Below are 16,888 nucleotides of genomic sequence, written 5' to 3' on the forward strand. Positions count from 1 at the left end.
GCGCTGGAAACATAAGGAGAAAACCAGTAGAGCAAGAGGAAGGAAAGAGAAGTGCAGCTAGGGATTGGGATAGGTCCATGTGAGAGAATAGCCTGAAGGCAAGGATTCTGAGTCAGGTAGAGGCAGAGAGAAAAGACACAGAAAACTGAAGGTGTCTGGAGAAAGGGTGGAAACGGCAGTGGTGTGGCGAAAGATCCTTAAGTTCAGCTTTGAATACCTGGCTTTGAAGCCAAGCTCTTCCTTTCTGACCCCATGGCTCGGATGGACACTTAATTCATTGAGCCTCAGTTTCCTGGCCTGTAAAAAAAAGGATCAAATACCAGCTTCACGGGGTGACCATAATGAGTAGCTGAGATCAAATATGGAAGAGCACATTGGAAACTCCAAAGAGTCATACAAGCGGGGTTCCTTCCCCGCCACCTCCCACAGCATCCCTGAAGATTCTAGACCTCAGGAGCCCACCTATCTCTCACCTGCTGCAGGGCTGTTTTTGCATCACTCACTTTCAGTCCCTGTCGTGAAGAATGCACATAATTAACCCCTTCACAAATGTCTCTATTGCCAACTAAATAAATAGGAAGCTCACCCAGCTTCTATTTACCCTCTCGCTGAATATGGGGAATTATTCAATTGTGATCAAACAAAAGAGGAAGCTCCAGGCAGAAGAATTTAGAAAGCCTCTCTGGTCTCTGGCCATGACCAGCTGCCACCATCCAGTGCCAACACTCCAATCCATTTCCCATCAGCTAGGTGGCTCCTGGGGGGCTGCTGTCACTCCCTTAAAGGGCTGGGGGTGAGGTGCCCATCAAATACGACTAACTGAGCTTTTGACGTAGGGTGACAGCTATTCTCCACTCCCTCAAAACAAGAAAAATTGGCTTAACTTGAGAAATTTAACTGTCCCAACGGAGATACTTAACCCCAGGTAAATATTAGATGGTGAATGAGGTTTCTAGGGCAATCTGCTATCCCCAAAGGAAACCACTCAACTGGTTGGACAGCGTAGAGCTGTGGTTTGTAAAATTGCTTCACGTTGATATCACCTGGAGACCTTCAAAACCACTGGTGCTGGAGCTCACCCCTAGAGACTGGATTTCACTGGTCGGGGTGTAGTCTGGGTTTGGGAATGTTTTAAATTCCCTGGTGGTTTTAATGGGCAAAGAAGTTTAGACACCACTGGCCTGGAGGAAGCAGAAGAACAAATGAAATGGCTTCTTCAGATTCCATTCAGTCTGAGGACAAAAGAATAATAATAGTCATGATCATAAGAGCTAACCTCCTGTGGAGTGTTTCCAGTGGGCTGTGCCCGGTGCTAGGTCTATAACAGTCTCATTAAATCTAAAAACCAACATTATAAGGAAGGTATTCTTATTATTGCCCTCATTTTACAGGTGGTTGAAAACAGCCTTGGAGAAGTAACTCATTCAAGAACACGTAAATCAAAGTGATGAAATGAAGATTTGAACCCAGATACTCCCACTCCAGAACCCACATATGTTGCAAAAGAGATGGGTCTTTGGAGAGAGAGAGAGCTGCCCCCTTCCTCCTCTCCACATCTCTCCCTACCTGCTCTCCTTAAAAGGGAAGGGAGAAGTCAGTTGAGGTCCCCAGCTTGCCCTGCTTGTCTCCCAGGTACTGAAACCCAGGGCTGCCAAGAGGGAGAGGCCCAGGGCAGTTATCAGCCACCAGATCCCAGATCTCGGTCAGTGGTGGGAGGCAGGGTTTGAAAGGAGTTGCTGGTGTGACTGGTAGAGGCAGCCCTTGCAGATCTGCTCCCCGTGTCACCCTGCATCTCCCAGGTCTTGAGGTAGATATCACAGGGAAGCACAGAAGTACGACAGGGGCGTGGGACAGAGGCAGGGCCCCTCGGGCAGAAAAAGGGAAGGAGGGAGAATTTCACTCACCGGCCCTTGGCCAGAAAGTAAAGGAGAACTACAGGCCTGGTGTAGGTTTGGGGGCTTTCAATCTCCTTGAAATAGGAGCTTTTGGACCCGTGGGCAGCAGAGGAAGGCAGTGATGTGACAAGAGTCAGGGAGAGAAGCTTCCTAGATCTTAATCGAAGCTCCTGGCCCTGGCTTCCCACACCTACAGACCACTATTCTCCCCGCATAAGAATGTCAGACCTGGACAGGTGACAGAAACCATCAACCCGACGCCTTCATTTTACAAAAAGGAAATAGGTATAAAGAGAGGAAAGGACTTGGTCAAGGTTACAGGGGAAACTTGGCGGTGCAGCTAGAAATAGCGGGGTATCCTCCCTCCCAATCCAAAACAGAACGGTGGAGCCTATGAGGAATTCCCGGCAGCCTCTATGCTCCTACAGCCTGGGAGAGATGGACATATGGGGAGCTCCCCTCCAATCTCTAACAGGCCCTGCCTGCAGGGTGGGAAGCTGGTGCGGGGCACACAGGAACCCCCTTCCTGAATCCTTCCCCTGGTTTCTGGGGTATGGCGGTTGTTTGAGGCAACGGCTAAGCCTTTGAGCTCCTGCTCAGGCTCCAAACCAGCCAGGCCCCCACCTCAGATATCCTTTTGACTAGAATCCTGGGGCTCATGTAGAAACTAGGGATCAGACAGTGTTTCTCTGTCTCATTAAACCTAATAGAAGCTCTTGAACGTGAAAGCCTTGCAAAGTCTCACATTCTCATGGCCAAGGTCCAGGGGTAATATTGTCCCAGGCATATTAAGCTCTTCCATCCAACATGCTGGAAGTCATGACTATTTATACAACCACTTAAAAAGCTGGCAACTCTCTCGTCTCTGAGACAAGGGGAGCAGCTATGTAGGTGTGGGCCCAAAGGAAAATGAAGCTGCAGGTTAGACCTGGACTGACTTGCAAGAGAAACTGTGAGGCCCCAGCAGGGCACAGAGGTCATCTAGGCAAAGGGTGCTTCTCTATGTTGGGTCAAAGAGGCAGACAGGACAGACTCAAGGTTACAGGGTAGTTAGTGGTGGGGTGGGCACCAGAACCTCAAATCCTTGGGTGGGGGGGGATGCAAGACCTGGAAATTCTCAGATCAGGTCTCACCTTGCTCATGGTGGGAGAGATTCGAGTGCTAAACAAATATAAACAGTTAACAATTTATTATTATGTCTTCCAAGAATAGGTGAGTTCCTGGAATGTTTGCCATAAATAGCAATGACACACAGACAAGGGGGAAGAACAAGAAAAGCCAAGTTAAGACATCTGATAGAGGAAGAGTTTTCACAAAGATGGCAGGAGTCCCAGAATCTGAATAGAAAGTGTGGTGATAAATGTGGAAGAATGAAATTTAAAAAAAGAAAACAAAAAAAACAGGGCTTCAGAGTATCATATCTTAAAACCACGAAAGAATGAAACAGGGCCTTACAGCTTCAAAGATGGTCTTCAGGAAGGAGACCTTATCTGTCAGAATCTCCACTTTGGCCTCCACATCCACTTTAGTCATGAAGGAAGTATCCACTTCCTGGAGAGAGAGAATACCAGACCAGCAATTCGCACACGCTGATTTGTTTAAAATATATACTTGTCAATAATTACAATTTTTATGAAGGGAAATGGAAACTGCTTTTACTCTGGTCACTAATCCATGGAGAGTTAAGAGGGACTTGAAAATGGGACCCAGGAATTAAAGAGAGTTTTTTTACATGATGCCAAGGCTTCATTCCAGCAAGAAAGTGGCATTATATTCCAAAAAACTGAAAGTGGTTCGGCCATTGTTGAGCCCTTATAGTCTCTGGAGTAGCACAGTCACAGGAAGAAAAAAAAAAAAAAAAGACAGCACAATTTATGCCTTAAGATACCAGAGATGGTAGACCGCAAAGGGTCCAAGTGCAGCCCTTTCCCCAGCCTGAGAGGTTCCCTCCCTCCCTATAACCCCCTATCCCATTGTCCCTGCCTCTCTGACATTTGAGAGATCAGTTATATCCCCTCCTGAACTTCTGGAAGACCAGCATACACATTTGATTTCCCTCCACTCTTGGGCTTTGGTTTATTCTGTGACTCCTTGAATGAAAGCCAAATACCAGAATATGAAATACAGTGCAATTTATTGAGAAAAGAAAGTGTAACATAATCATCACCAGAGGATCCACAGCTCAGGGAATTAGAGGGATAGAGGTAAGTCAGAATACAATGCCCAGATGTGAGAAGGGCACCCTGGGAACCATCCACCCTCTAGCACTGTACACACTGCACTGCCCTCCTCAGGTGGGGCTGAAACATGCTAGTTTCAGACCATCGACTCCCAGTGAGAAAGGGAGATGAGCCAGAGTGGGAACAGGCCAGTCTGGGAAGGTCCACACTGGTTTTGACTCAGGAGTTGCTGTCCACAATCACGGGCTATCACCAGGCACATCTAGGGACATCAGCATCCCAGACTAGCAGCTGGACCTCTCTGGCCTAGGAGACATCTTGGGGATAGAGGAGCCACGAAGAAGTTCAGCCCCTTCTCCAGGGAACTTGAAGAAAAAGCGAGGTTGAGGCTACCATCTGTGGATGCCAAGCAGAGAGTGGAAAGTGCTGTTGCAGGCTGAGAGGGAAGGAGGTGGGCACGGAGATTTGGCCCTGGAGGATTACTTGGAGCTGTGCTGGCTCGAGCTGGTGGTCTGGGAGAAGCGGATACCAGTGCTGCCTCCACTGCCAGACTTGTAGCCACTACCTCCAGAGGACTGGATGCCGCCAGAGCTGGAGCCAATTCCACTCTGGCTCACAGAGCTGCTACCTCCACTGCTGAGCCTGCTGCCACTGCCGCCGGTCTGGTAGCCGCCGGTACTGCCGCCGGTCTGGTAGCTGCCGGTACTGCTGCTGTTCTGGTAGCCGCCGGTACTGCCGCCGCTAACGCTGCCATAGCCACTGCTGCTGCCACCCCTTACTCCTCTGTGGTCACCAATGCTGCCTCTGCTGGTGCTGCTGCCTCTGTAGCCACCGCTGCTGCCACTGACCCCTCCAAAGCCTCCATGGCTTCCGCCAGAGCTGCTGCTTGTGTGGGCAACACTGCTGACCACCGCTGCAGAACAGGCTCGATTCAGGCTGACGGCCTGGCTCTATATCCCAGCTCCACCCTCGTTGGCTGTGTGACTTAAAAACAGATACCTAACTTCTCTGAGGCCTCAGCTGGTAAACAGCAAGAGTGAGCCTGGCCCTCTGGTGCCCTTTTCCAAGAATAAGAGCCAGCAGTATTGACAGAAATGTCTGGTTCTCCAACCTAAGGAACTCCCCAAGGCCACTGGGGTTCTAGCTTTGGCCTGAGAGTTTGCCAGTTTACACAAGGGACAGAGTGTGGCCATGGCCTGAGACTCTAAATACCATTTGGTGGCCTGGCCTCCTTGCATGGGTCAGGTTTTCCCGCCTGAAGATCAGTCAGGGAGAATGTTTCTAGTTCCCTTTTTTCTAACACAGGGAGAAGGTTTTTGAAGGGCTACTTACAAATGCTCACAGCACTCTGACATTCTCCAGACAGCCTAAAACGGAAGTGAGAGGGCGATGTGGATTATTTCTGCAATGAGTCTTTAGCCAAAAAGCTGAGAGTTCATGGTTTTGGGAGCCACATTCACCCATTTATCCAACTCAGTTCCTCATTTCCACCAGCCACGTTTCAAGTGCTCCAGGGGCTAATGGCTATTGTGTTGGACAGCACAGGTATAGAACATTTTTGTCATCTCAAAAAGTTCCGGTGCATAGCGCTATAACTTTTGTCATAACCCCAAAGCACTTTTTCTTGCACATAGCACATAGGAAGGATCAACAGGGTTATGTAATACAATATTGATGTCCACGGTAAATTGGACAGTTGGATGATCTCAGTTGACAAAAAATAATGGGGCTTGAATCCTAAGCACTGTCATTCAGGAGATTCTTTACCCTTTGTCTGAGTTGTCCTCTGCTTATCATTTTGCCCTCTTTCTTCATTATCAAAGATCACTCTAAAATTATACCCAAAGAACGCTGACTCCACGACCCTCACCTGCACTCTTCGCCCTCCAGCAGCTTGCGGTAGGTGGCGATCTCCACGTCCAGGGCCAGCTTGACGTTCATCAGCTCCTGGTAGTCACGCAGCAGCCGGGCCATGTCATCCTTGGCCTTCTGCAGGGCGGCCTTCAAGCTTTCAAGCTTGGCATTGGCGTCTTTGAGGGCCATCTCCCCACGCTGCTCAGCTTCGGCAATGGCCGCCTGAAGGTTGGCATTCTGGGGCAGGGGGAGGTAGGTAGGAAACCGATTAGCATAGTAACCAGGAAACAAACAACTGGTCTTTCCTGTGAGGTCTCTTCCCCATCCAGCATCCCTCCGTTTCTTTCCTTAGAAATCCAATGGAGCATGCTCAGAAAACAGAAGTTAGTTTTGCAAATGGTTCATTCATCTTTGGTCCATTGAAATTAACTCACGTCTCATCAAGAAAAGGAACACTGATTTTCTGGGAAAGGTAGTAGGGATCCGGTAAATGGTACTTTTTTGTAAGATTGTTTAAAAACTTCCTTTCTTAAGCGCCTCATTCTAATGATACAAATTAGCCGTCAAGGTTATGTGACATACGTGACAAATAGTTCCGTGAAAGCAGATCCTACTGAGAGCTGACTGTTTAAGGCCACCTCTACAGGGATAAGATTTGCTGAGAAAACCAGAATGGGCAACCATCTCTCCTTAGGGAGACTTCAAGAAGCCCAGCCTCCAGGAGGAACGCCTGGAGGAATGGAGTGTCCCAGGGACTGTGCCGTCCCTCATGTGATACCGTGAAGAAAAAACAGAGAAGCCACGTGGCAGAGGTACACCCGTTGCCTCGCTTTCTCTCCAGGGCCCAGAAGACCTCCAGGATCTCTTCACTAAGCCCAGACCCACCTGCTTCTTGACGTTCTCGATCTCAGCCCGCAGCCTCTGGATCATCCTGTTGAGCTCCATGATCTCACTCTTGGTGCTCTTCAGGTCATCTCCATGCCTGCCAGCTGTGGTCTGCAGCTCCCCAAGCTGACGGAGGAGAGACCAATCAACATAGCTTTGCAAAGTGTGGGAGCGTTCTTGAGGAAGGTCAGCAGGACCTAAAACTAGAGTGTGGGGATGAGGAGAGGGCTCCCACCTTGGTCTGGTACAGGGTTTCAGCCTCAGCCTTGCTCCTCTGGGCGATCTCCTCGTACTGGGCCTTGACCTCGGCAATGATGCTGTCCAGGTCCAGGCAGCGATTGTTGTCCATGGACAGGACCACGGACGTGTCACTGACGTGACTCTGCATCTGGGACATCTCCTGGGGGTGGGGGCAGACATAGATGGTCATCTTCAGTATCCCCTGGCCCCAGGGGATGTTGGGAATAAAGAAGTCCAAGAATCTTCTATCAGCATAAATACGGGACCAGGAATAGGACAGTTAGAAAAATAAGTTTACATTTCAGAGCTGGCTATAGCCTAAAGGATGCTAGACAACAAAGCTAAAGGAAAAAGAAATACACAAGTGTAACCAGGTGTCAGGCTGAAAGTATCAGCCACTGAACATACTGTGTGGGTTTCCATGGGACTACGGCAGGGAAGAGTACTCTGAAGGAGCTAGCTGTGATTTTATAGTATAAGAGCCAGCGGGAAGGTGTAGAACAAAATGGGGGAACAAAGAGGACAGAAAGGGACCCTGGCCCTATGGGCCAGGTCTATACAGGCTGGGGGAGTTAAGTTAGCATTTCCTGGGTGGCGCAGAGCTCCGTTCTGAGCCCTGTCACTGCTTTTGTGAGTGTTCTGCCACTTGACTGTCCCCTCAAGTTACACTTGAGAAGCATATTTGGGGAGATGCAGACAGGAAAGCTCTGGAGCTTGGTAAACCAAGAAATCACCATCTCATAGAGGGTCCTCAGGAAGTTGAGTTCATCTGTCAGGCCGTCCGCCTTGGCCTGCAGCTCCACCTTATTCATGTAGACCGTATCCACGTCCTGGGGGATGGGGAAGGGAGGCCGGTCAGAAACCCAAAAGAATGACCAGAGGGTCATACTTATTTTTCAGAGGGTCATTCGCCCCTGCCACTCATACCTCTTTCCTAAGTCTTCATGTCTCCTCTCTGGCCCTCACCCATCCCTCCTCCTAATTGTGACTTCTCACCTTCCCTTTTCAAAGAAAGAAAAAGTGTTTTTCTTCCTTTTAATTGCTTTCACCAATTAAATCCCAATGCCGTAATCACTAATAAACCATATTAGTCAGGCATGGAGTAAGGGTAGGAAAAGCACATTTATCTAATATGTGGCTTTGGTTATATTGTACCCAAAACCCAACCTCCCGAAAAGAAATGAAGGTACTCTAACTACTTCATCTTTATGACAACTGGTTTAAACAAGCTATAAGTATTTGTGGCTTGTTGTTGTTAACAATATCCAGACACATCCGTAGGCTGAAAACCTGGATTAATGCTATAATGTATTAGTTGACATTACTAATTAGCTCATCAGTCACATTGTAAGATGTCTTAGAGCAGCTTCCTTCATCAAACACCTCATTTCCAAAATTGCAAAGATAAATGTGAGCCCCCTACCCAGCATAGGGTCACTGTGCCCCAGCGCTGGCTCTGCTCTCTCTCCATGGTGGCAGTGCCCGGAAAAGAACGCTTGACCTGCCCGCCCAGCTCACTTACCTTTTTAAGTCCCACAAACTCATTCTCTGCCGCAGTGCGTTTGTTGATCTCATCTTCATACCTGGGAAAGAAAGAGGCACAAAATTTAACAGTGACATTTCAGAACTAAAAAAAGAAGGAGAAGGAGAAGAAGAAGAAGGAGAGGATCTCAAGCACTCGTGTAGAATCTCCTCACTCAGAGTCAGGACCAGCTTCGTGGGCGTATGACCTGCGCAGTTACGCAAGGCTCTGGGCTCAGAAAGTCCTCACACTGAGTTTAATACTCTGCTGATGCCATCTTGAAATTTTTAATGATTTTTTTTCTAACAAGGGCCCTGCATTTTCATTTTGCACTGCCACCCCAAAAATATATAGCCAGTTCTCCCGAGAGGATGTCCAGAGCTCAGGCCACGGCCTCGCCCTCCTCCCTCTAAGTCCCAGTGACAGGCAGGGGAGACTTCAGGGAGCCTGACCCCTTGGCCCACTTGCCCGGCTCAGACAGATGTCACAAAGGTGCACATATGAGGCATTTGCTCAGAGAGAGAGTTTCTGTTTCTCTTTTCATTAATTAGAGTTGCTTCTTACAGGAAATTGGGAAAAGAATGAACTCAGGTTTTCTGAATGCATCAAGGTGATGAGCTTCGTGCCCGTTAAGGACTAAAATCTCCCACCACAAGTTTGAATTTCACGAAGATTAAAGACTGGAACAATTCTGGCAGAAAAGAGGTTTCTAGGCAATGGGAATATGAGTTGCCGCTGGAGCCTGTCACAGATGGGTGCCCACCAGGTTTGTGTAGTTGAATTGGAATGTGGCCTGCTCAGCGTAGGTGTACCCTCTCCTGTGGGCCCTCACCCCTGAGAATGTCTGGAGCTCCCTCCCCACCTTGAGAGGCCCTGTTTACCTCTTACAGACCTCAGAGGGTGTCCACTACAGCCCCAAACATGCAGCAGGAGGCTGACTGAAGTTGCAGAAACATAGAATTGGACTGGGCACGCTGAAAGACTGCTTTACAAGGTGAAGCCTGGACCATCCGCCCAGAATCCCTGGGAGCTTTGAGGTGCTCACACTCCTAGGACCTGCCCCACGCCCACTGATTCAGAGTGTCTAGGACTGGAGCACAGAAATGTGCATTTTTTGACAAACATCCAAGGGGATTCCTATGTATAGTAAAGTGTGGATCCTAAAGGACTTCAAACCCTGGGAGGCTCTCTCGTCCATCTGGGCTGGCCTAGGAGGGGGCCTGCCTGGAGACTGAAAAATGTGTCATAATCAGCCCCTAGGAGTCTCAGTCCCCACTGTCTTACGCCATTCTGCTTGGTCATGCTTCCCTCAATAAATCTATCCAAGAGTATTGATTGAAGTTATAGTCGGGAACAGTTAAAATCCCAAATTGGGGCCTCGCCTCCCTGCTAATCCCCCAGAAGGAGAGACCCCCGGTTGGGGCCCTTACTTCTTTTTGAAGTCTTCCACCAGGCCCTGCATGTTCTTCAGCTCTCCTTCCAGGTTCCCCCTCTCCCCCAGAGCCAAATCCAGCTGCCTGCGCAGGAAGCTGATGTAGGATTCAAAGAAAGGCTCCAGGTTGTTGGGGCCTGAGCCGGAGCCTGAGGTCTGCTGCTGCAGCAGATTCCATTTGGTTTCCAGGACCTGGTTCTGCTGTTCCAGGAACCGCACCTGCATCAAGGGAGGAAGAAAAGGGATCAGCCTCTTGATCTGGGCAGTGGGGCCATCCATCCCAAAGGGTAGAAATATGGAACATAAGCCCAGTTTTTCAAACTGCAATAGCCTCTGGGTTTGTTGTTTTGTTTGCTTTTTGGAATTTGGGGAGGATGAGAATTTAGAAAAGGGAGAGCTAGAATATGTTAAGTGCTTACTCTATATCGGTTTTCACATATTATATCTCATGTAATCTTCACAACCACCTATAAAGGGGGTGTTATTATCCCCGTTTTGTAGATAAGGAAACTGACGTTCAAATAGCTTAATTAAGTTGCCCAGAGTGGCTACTACTGTGAGTGTCAAAGCTAAGAGTCAAACCAAGCACTGCCCTCGTCTATTGGGATCCTTCGGAATACAACTAAAAGAAGATAGCATAAATAGTTATTTATCACTGAAAACTTGTTCACCTCCAAACAGGCAATGAAAACAGTCAACGAGGTGCAATTTTTTCAAACTTGTTTCACATTTTCCTTAGTCATTTCCCCTTTCAATTACTCGGCTTACAGCTCACCTAGGCTTAACTTTCAATCCCAAATTCATCCCTCAGACGCAGCGCACCCTACCCTGTCCTAGCATGGACCCCTCTATCTAATAGCAGCTGAGCACAGCACCATTCGGGAGGTAAGCCAGTTGCCAACACTCATCCCTGAGAGGCACAGGATTTCTACTAGTGCAAGTTTGATTACCAGCTAGTTTAGATTATCAAGCAATTGCTTTGCTTAGCTGTGATAGTTTCATGACTAAGACTCTATTCTTACAAAGAGCTAAGAGCATGTTTGGACCCTCACCTCATTTTCCCTGATCCTACCCCCAGAAGGAAATCAGGAGCCAGAATCCTTACCCCATTTCATAGCTGGGCCCAAAGAGCAAGAGAAACATGCTCACTGTCCTATAGGGGCCAAGACAGAACCAGGGCAAGAAGCCAGACCCCACCTCTAAGCCTGGCAGATCCCACTGGCATCATTGTATACCGACCCCCTAGGTGGCCCACACCCTCCACGACACCTCTGGTCTTTGCCCTCACCTTGTCGATGAAGGAGGCGAACTTGTTGTTGAGGGTCTTGATCTGCTCCTTCTCCTGGGCCTTGACTTGCCCAATCTGAGGGTCAATCTCCACATTGAGAGGTTGCAGGAGGCTCTGGTTGACAGTCACTTCCTGGATTCCCCCAGGGAAGCCACCAGGGCCAAAGCCACCAGGCCCACCAAAGCCACCAGGCCCCCCAAAGCCACCAGCCCCTCCAAAGCCACCAGCCCCTCCAAAGCCACCAACTTTTCCAAAGCCACCAACTCCTCCAAAGCCACCAGTCCCTCCAAAGCCACCTCCCATTCCTCTGCCACCACCAAAGCCACCACCAAAGCCACCTCCATAGCTACCCCCAAAGCCACTGCCACAGCTACTACGCCCTCCCCCAAAGCCACCCGCCACGCTGGTGGAGATGCTCTTGTGGCCCCCCAGGCTGTATAGGCTGCGACTGCCAAAGCCACCTGCTCCACCCCGGAGCCCACAGGCCCCTCCGCTGGCTCCCCCAGAGCGGGCCACACAGCTCATCCTGCTGCTGCCAGAGACCAGAGCGGAGTGGCCGGAGAAGCCCTGGCTCCCACCACCTGATGTCTTGCAGACTTGTCCCTTCATGGTGAGAGAGCTTGGAGGTGAGCTAGCAATCACTAAGCAAGAGCTGAGAGGGATGAAGACAGAGGATGCAGCCAACAGAGGTGGATGGCCTTTATATACCAAGGAGTTCAGCTTAGCAGGAGACGCCTGCAATTAGCTGAGAGTCAACTTGGGTTTGGTTTGCCTCCCAGGCAATAAGTTATTTCTAAGTTCCCAACACACCTCAAAAATAATCCTCTGAACCAAAATGATTTTGCGTTCTCAGCTTAATCACCCAAACTTGCCTTAGTTAACAAAAGACTGTACCTCTCCTCCTCCCTTCATTTCCTCAAGGGTCTTAGGAAAGTCAAACAACACCAATTCCAGCAGGGTGATTGGGTTTTGACACCAGGGGATTAGGAGCCACTAAGCTCCATGACACAGAGGTGAGGACCAGACAACCTCTGCCAGGGGGGCTGGGTCCCTTCCTGCAGTGCCTGAGTGCTATGGCCCAGTGACATGTCCTCTGTGCCTACCTCTTCAGGGAAATACCCAGAGGAGGACTTGGGGGAGGGGGGCGGAGGATGAGAGGTACCCTGACCCCGCAGGGTGTACCCTGGCACCACTGCAGCCAGAGGCATCCCTTTAAGGCAGCCTGCCATTTGAGCTGAGAAATGCTGCTCGTGGGAAATGAAATGAGAGAGAAAATGACCTGTGGGGAAAGTGAGGGTCATGTATGAAGCAAACAAGTATGAGGCTTAGGAAGAAGAAAAGGATGTGGGCAGGGAGAACTAAGCCCCTCCACCGCCGTCCTAGACCAACAGCAGGTGATTTCTGGATCCCGAAGCAAGAGAGGACAAAACGGCCCCTCCAGGTGGCTAATAGAGTCAGCTGAGAGACCCCACTCATCTTAGGATGAGAGTGTGTGCTGTGTCAGATCTGGTGGCCTTAGGATCTCCTATCGCCTTTACCACCTGGTCTGAATTAGATGCCCCTCCCTGTTTTATCACCATACCTTGTACTTTTCCCACCATGGCCCTGACTTAAGGTTTATTTGTCAGTATCCCTCTAGTCCCTGAGCTTGTTGAAGGAAGGCATTGAGTCCTACTCATTCTGAATCTCCAATTCTTGCATAGGGTAAGCACAACACAAACATGTGTCAACTAACTGATGACCAGTGTTTAAAAGTATAAATATCTAGACCCAAGTCCCACCCCACTCTTACGGAATGAAAATCTTCAGAGGAAGGGCTTGAGAGTCTACATTTTTAACAAGCCCTCCAGGTAATCTTTATGACCAGGGAAGTTTGGGAAGCCCTAGTTTAGACTATGGGTGTTCCCTCTGGGCCAGGGAGTGGGGGTCCCATGGTGGGGGAGTAGGTACATAAATGCTTTACTGCTCTAACTTCTGACAGTGTAATAGCCCTCCATCCCCATGCCAACCCACTTCCACATTCAACCACACCACACATGGCAAGGGCAAACTCTCAGGTTGTTATCTACATACGGGACTTCACAAAGTATGACAGGAGTAGGGGAGAGTGATTTTAGACTGTCCCAGAAATAGGTGGTGGTATATCTCCAGAATTCCTGTCAAATTAACAGTGAGCACTCTGTCTTTCTGGGATGGTTTTCAGACAAGGCAGTCTGGGGCAGAGGGTTGGTCTAAAAGACCCTGAAGAACCTCAAGTCAAGACATTTTAAGTGTTCTACAGCTAATTCTCAGTTCTCTGCTCTGTCGTTGGTCTGCCTGGTCAGAATCCCAGCTCTACCACTCACTAGCTCTTTGACTTTAGACAAGTTATTTAATTTTTATGTGTCTTGGTTTCCTCAACTATAAAATGGGGGAATGATTGCAGGTACTCAATGGGTTGTTGTGAGCATTAAACAAGTTAAATAAATATGAAATGTTCACAAGGTGCTTGGCACACAGTAAGCATTGCGTGTTTAGCTATGGTCAGTATTCTATTTGGAGACATGGGGAAAGGGAATAACTTATGTTTGGACTTGGCTGTTCTCAAAACAACTTCACACCCCTGACAAACAACAACAACAACAAAAACAACAAAAAATGCTAGGGAAAGGAAGCTGAGTGTGAGTGGAGAGTAAGAAAACCAAGCTGAGAGCATAGAGAGCAAGACTTTTGCTAGAATGAATTTGGGTTGGGTGACCTTGGGCTGTGATTTAACACATAAGTGTGTGTTCTGATCTGTCAAACCCCTTCTGACCTCATTGGTTTGTGGTGAGCCTCACGGGATATAATGTAAGTGAAAGTCCTTTGAAAATTACCAAATGCCACACAAGAGTAAGGTCACTGTGGTCTAACAGTAAACCTGTCATCATGCACTTCAGAAGACCTGGCTTCAAATCCTTGTCTACCTCTCACGATGTAGTGACCTTGGACAAACTACCTGACTTCTTTGCGCCTCCCTTTCCTTATTTGCCAAATGAGGATTCTATCCCAGTTGCAGGATTGTTTTGATATTCAAATAGTGTCCAGCTACAAATGTTCGGAGTTTTAAATTAACATTACCCATCCAGACAATCCATGAAGGGGATGGATTGGTGTTGTGTTCTTCTTGGAGACATTTACTCCACCCTTCAATTGAATGCCAATCCCTCTTGCTGAGGTCTTTATTCATATTCTTTGAAATTCCTTTAAGAGCAAAAGATCAAATGCCCTCCCTGGGAAGAAAGCTGAGCCAGGCTCACCTGAAGCCCCAGGTGAGAGCCCAAAGCAAACAAGAGCAGTCAGTGTCACCGCTGCCTGTCCCCTCCCTTGGCTCCAGGGCTGAGGCAGCAGTGGTAGCCTCCTAAGCGTGGCTCATCTCTAGCAGCCGGGCGTACACTGGAAAATAGGAACGGAGAGAAGCGATGGGCAGCTTACAAAAGCACGGCTTAGGGTTGGGTTCTGCTAATCCACGTCTCCCAAGTCTGCCAAAGCATCACCCGATTTAGCAGCTTGGGGTTGTTTTCTCAGCAATTGACTGAAGCTGCTAGAAATATCCAGAGTTAGCATCCTCGGCAATATTTTTGCTATTCACTGCAGGATCTTTTAGAGCAGTGGCGTCTACCTGAGCTGCCTGCTGCCAACAGTCTGAGTTCTAGTCACTCTCCTGCCAGAACTTTCTGTGTGAAAATTGCCAAGTGGCTGAGCACCGTGGATCCTTATTTACTCGCCTATAAAACAGGGGGAATTGTCACGGAGCACTTATTCCCTCTAACGAAATTGTTCTCTGTTATTCACTGCACTGAGAATGCTTAAGAGCGGCCTGTAATACATTGTGAGCGGAGGAATCACGAGACAGTAGTCATTACCTGTAGGTCAAAGTGAGCAGACGTCGTTCCGCGCTCGGAGCTGAGGATGGAGGGGTGATAGTTTCGTGTCCCTTCATACGTGTGGATGCACAGAGCTGGTTTTCAAGATCATCATTAATTTGCTCTCCAAAAAATAAAAAATGAACAGTCACTTGGGAGATGCTACCCCTGTACTCAGAATTCCCATTGTTTTTTCCTTTTTACTGTGTTAAACTAAACACTTATCACTACTGAAATAACTTTACTTAACAAATGTACAGTAAAAATATATTACCATATAGAGCTAGCTCCCTTTGTAGCCAAAGCTTGGTAAAGAAACAAACATCTGGCGCAGCCGGTTGGCTCAGTTGGTTAGAGCGCAGTGCTCCTAACACCAGGGTTGCTGGTTTGGTCCCCGCATGGGCCACTATGAGCTACACCTTCCACAACTAAATTGAAACAACTACTTGACTTGGAGCTGATGGTTCCTGGAAAAACACTTAAAATAAGTAAAAGTTTTAAAAAAAAGAAATAAACATCTAAGTATACCTAAATCCTTTAGTTACTAAGTCTTAGATGTTAGCGAACACAATTTATTCTAATTCTGGTCTTTTCTCCAGACTTTTTAAAAATACTCTTCAACTCACCCGTAAATCCTTATCTAGTACTAGATTCTCTCCCAGGGCTTGTCTAGGGCAGAATTCTATCCCCAAGATAGCTTTGATTAAAAAGTTCTGTGGTCAAATAAATTTTGGAAATAAAAATTCTGTAGCTTTCTCTTGGGGTCTTAATAAATCTCATTTGCATATTAAAAGCTCTGAGAAGTCCTGTAAAAGAGAAACATTTACTTTTACTCAACAGAGTTTCTCAAACAAATCTGACAACAAAACCTTTCTCTCTTAACCCCTGTTAACATGTTATTGAATGTACTTGGAGAAACACTAATCCAACTTCGCATCCAAAATGAAAAGAATGTGCAGATAGGGCAGTCAGGGGGTTAAGGCATAAGGTCAAGGAGACTTGCCTCATCCCTGGAGAGAAACCACTTGCTCCAAGTGAGACAGAGGAAGCTGAGAGCATACTAAGGCATGCGGGTTGAAGAAACCAGGAGAAGCGCTGTGGGATGCTGGAAAATGGAGAAGTTCCCTGAGGATGAATTCTCCTGTCAGTGTATACGTCTCACTAGCTATGGGTCTTGCTGGGTCTTCCCAAAAGCCATTGATCTTCCCTCAGGAAACACCATGGGAAAGGGATCTCATCCCTTTTCACTGGGATGCTGGATTTTCTGGAACTCAAATGACAGCACCTCCTCCCTCTCATTCCTTGCAGCTTGGAGGAGTGGAAAACATGGAGGCCTTGGAGTTAGGCAAGTTGTTTTACCCTTGGGCCTCAGTTTTTCGGTCTGTAAATTGGGGTTAGCGTAGCCTCCTCATTGGGTTGCAGTGAGGACTATAGGAGGTAGTGTTAGAAAGCTCTTACACAGGGAAGGTGCTCAGCATATGGCAGCCCTTGTGATGATGACACTGATGTACGAAGCCCTCCTAGAAGTTGTCAGTTTGGAGGCTGCAGAGGAGGGAGGTGTTTAAAGAGGAGGTCAGTTTAGGGTCAATGCAGCATTGAAGTCTGATTTTTGCATAAAGTTGCGAGGAATCACAGCATCTGAATTGTGAGTTACATAAAAGCCATTCTTTCATGCCTGGCCAAGCCAGTGTCCCACTCCAGGGCTAAT

At 48.1% G+C, this 16,888-nt stretch overlaps 1 protein-coding gene across 1 annotated transcript; it reads right to left on the reverse strand.

The window, feature by feature from the left end:
* Nucleotides 1-4,554: 4,554 nt before the first annotated feature.
* On the reverse strand, nucleotides 4,555-11,905 carry LOC117028635 (keratin, type II cytoskeletal 2 oral-like). The gene is made up of 9 exons (XM_033117471.1): nucleotides 11,297-11,905; nucleotides 10,007-10,227; nucleotides 8,577-8,637; nucleotides 7,789-7,884; nucleotides 7,050-7,196; nucleotides 6,815-6,940; nucleotides 5,946-6,166; nucleotides 5,423-5,442; nucleotides 4,555-5,000 (listed from the first exon to the last, which is right to left on the reverse strand). The coding sequence occupies exons 1-9, from the start codon at nucleotides 11,903-11,905 to the stop codon at nucleotides 4,555-4,557; spliced, it is 1,947 nt and encodes a 648-aa protein (XP_032973362.1).
* Between the last annotated feature and the right edge of the window lie 4,983 nt (nucleotides 11,906-16,888).

Source organism: Rhinolophus ferrumequinum, chromosome 10 (assembly GCF_004115265.2).
Source record: "Rhinolophus ferrumequinum isolate MPI-CBG mRhiFer1 chromosome 10, mRhiFer1_v1.p, whole genome shotgun sequence".
Taxonomy (NCBI): Eukaryota; Metazoa; Chordata; class Mammalia; order Chiroptera; family Rhinolophidae; genus Rhinolophus; species Rhinolophus ferrumequinum.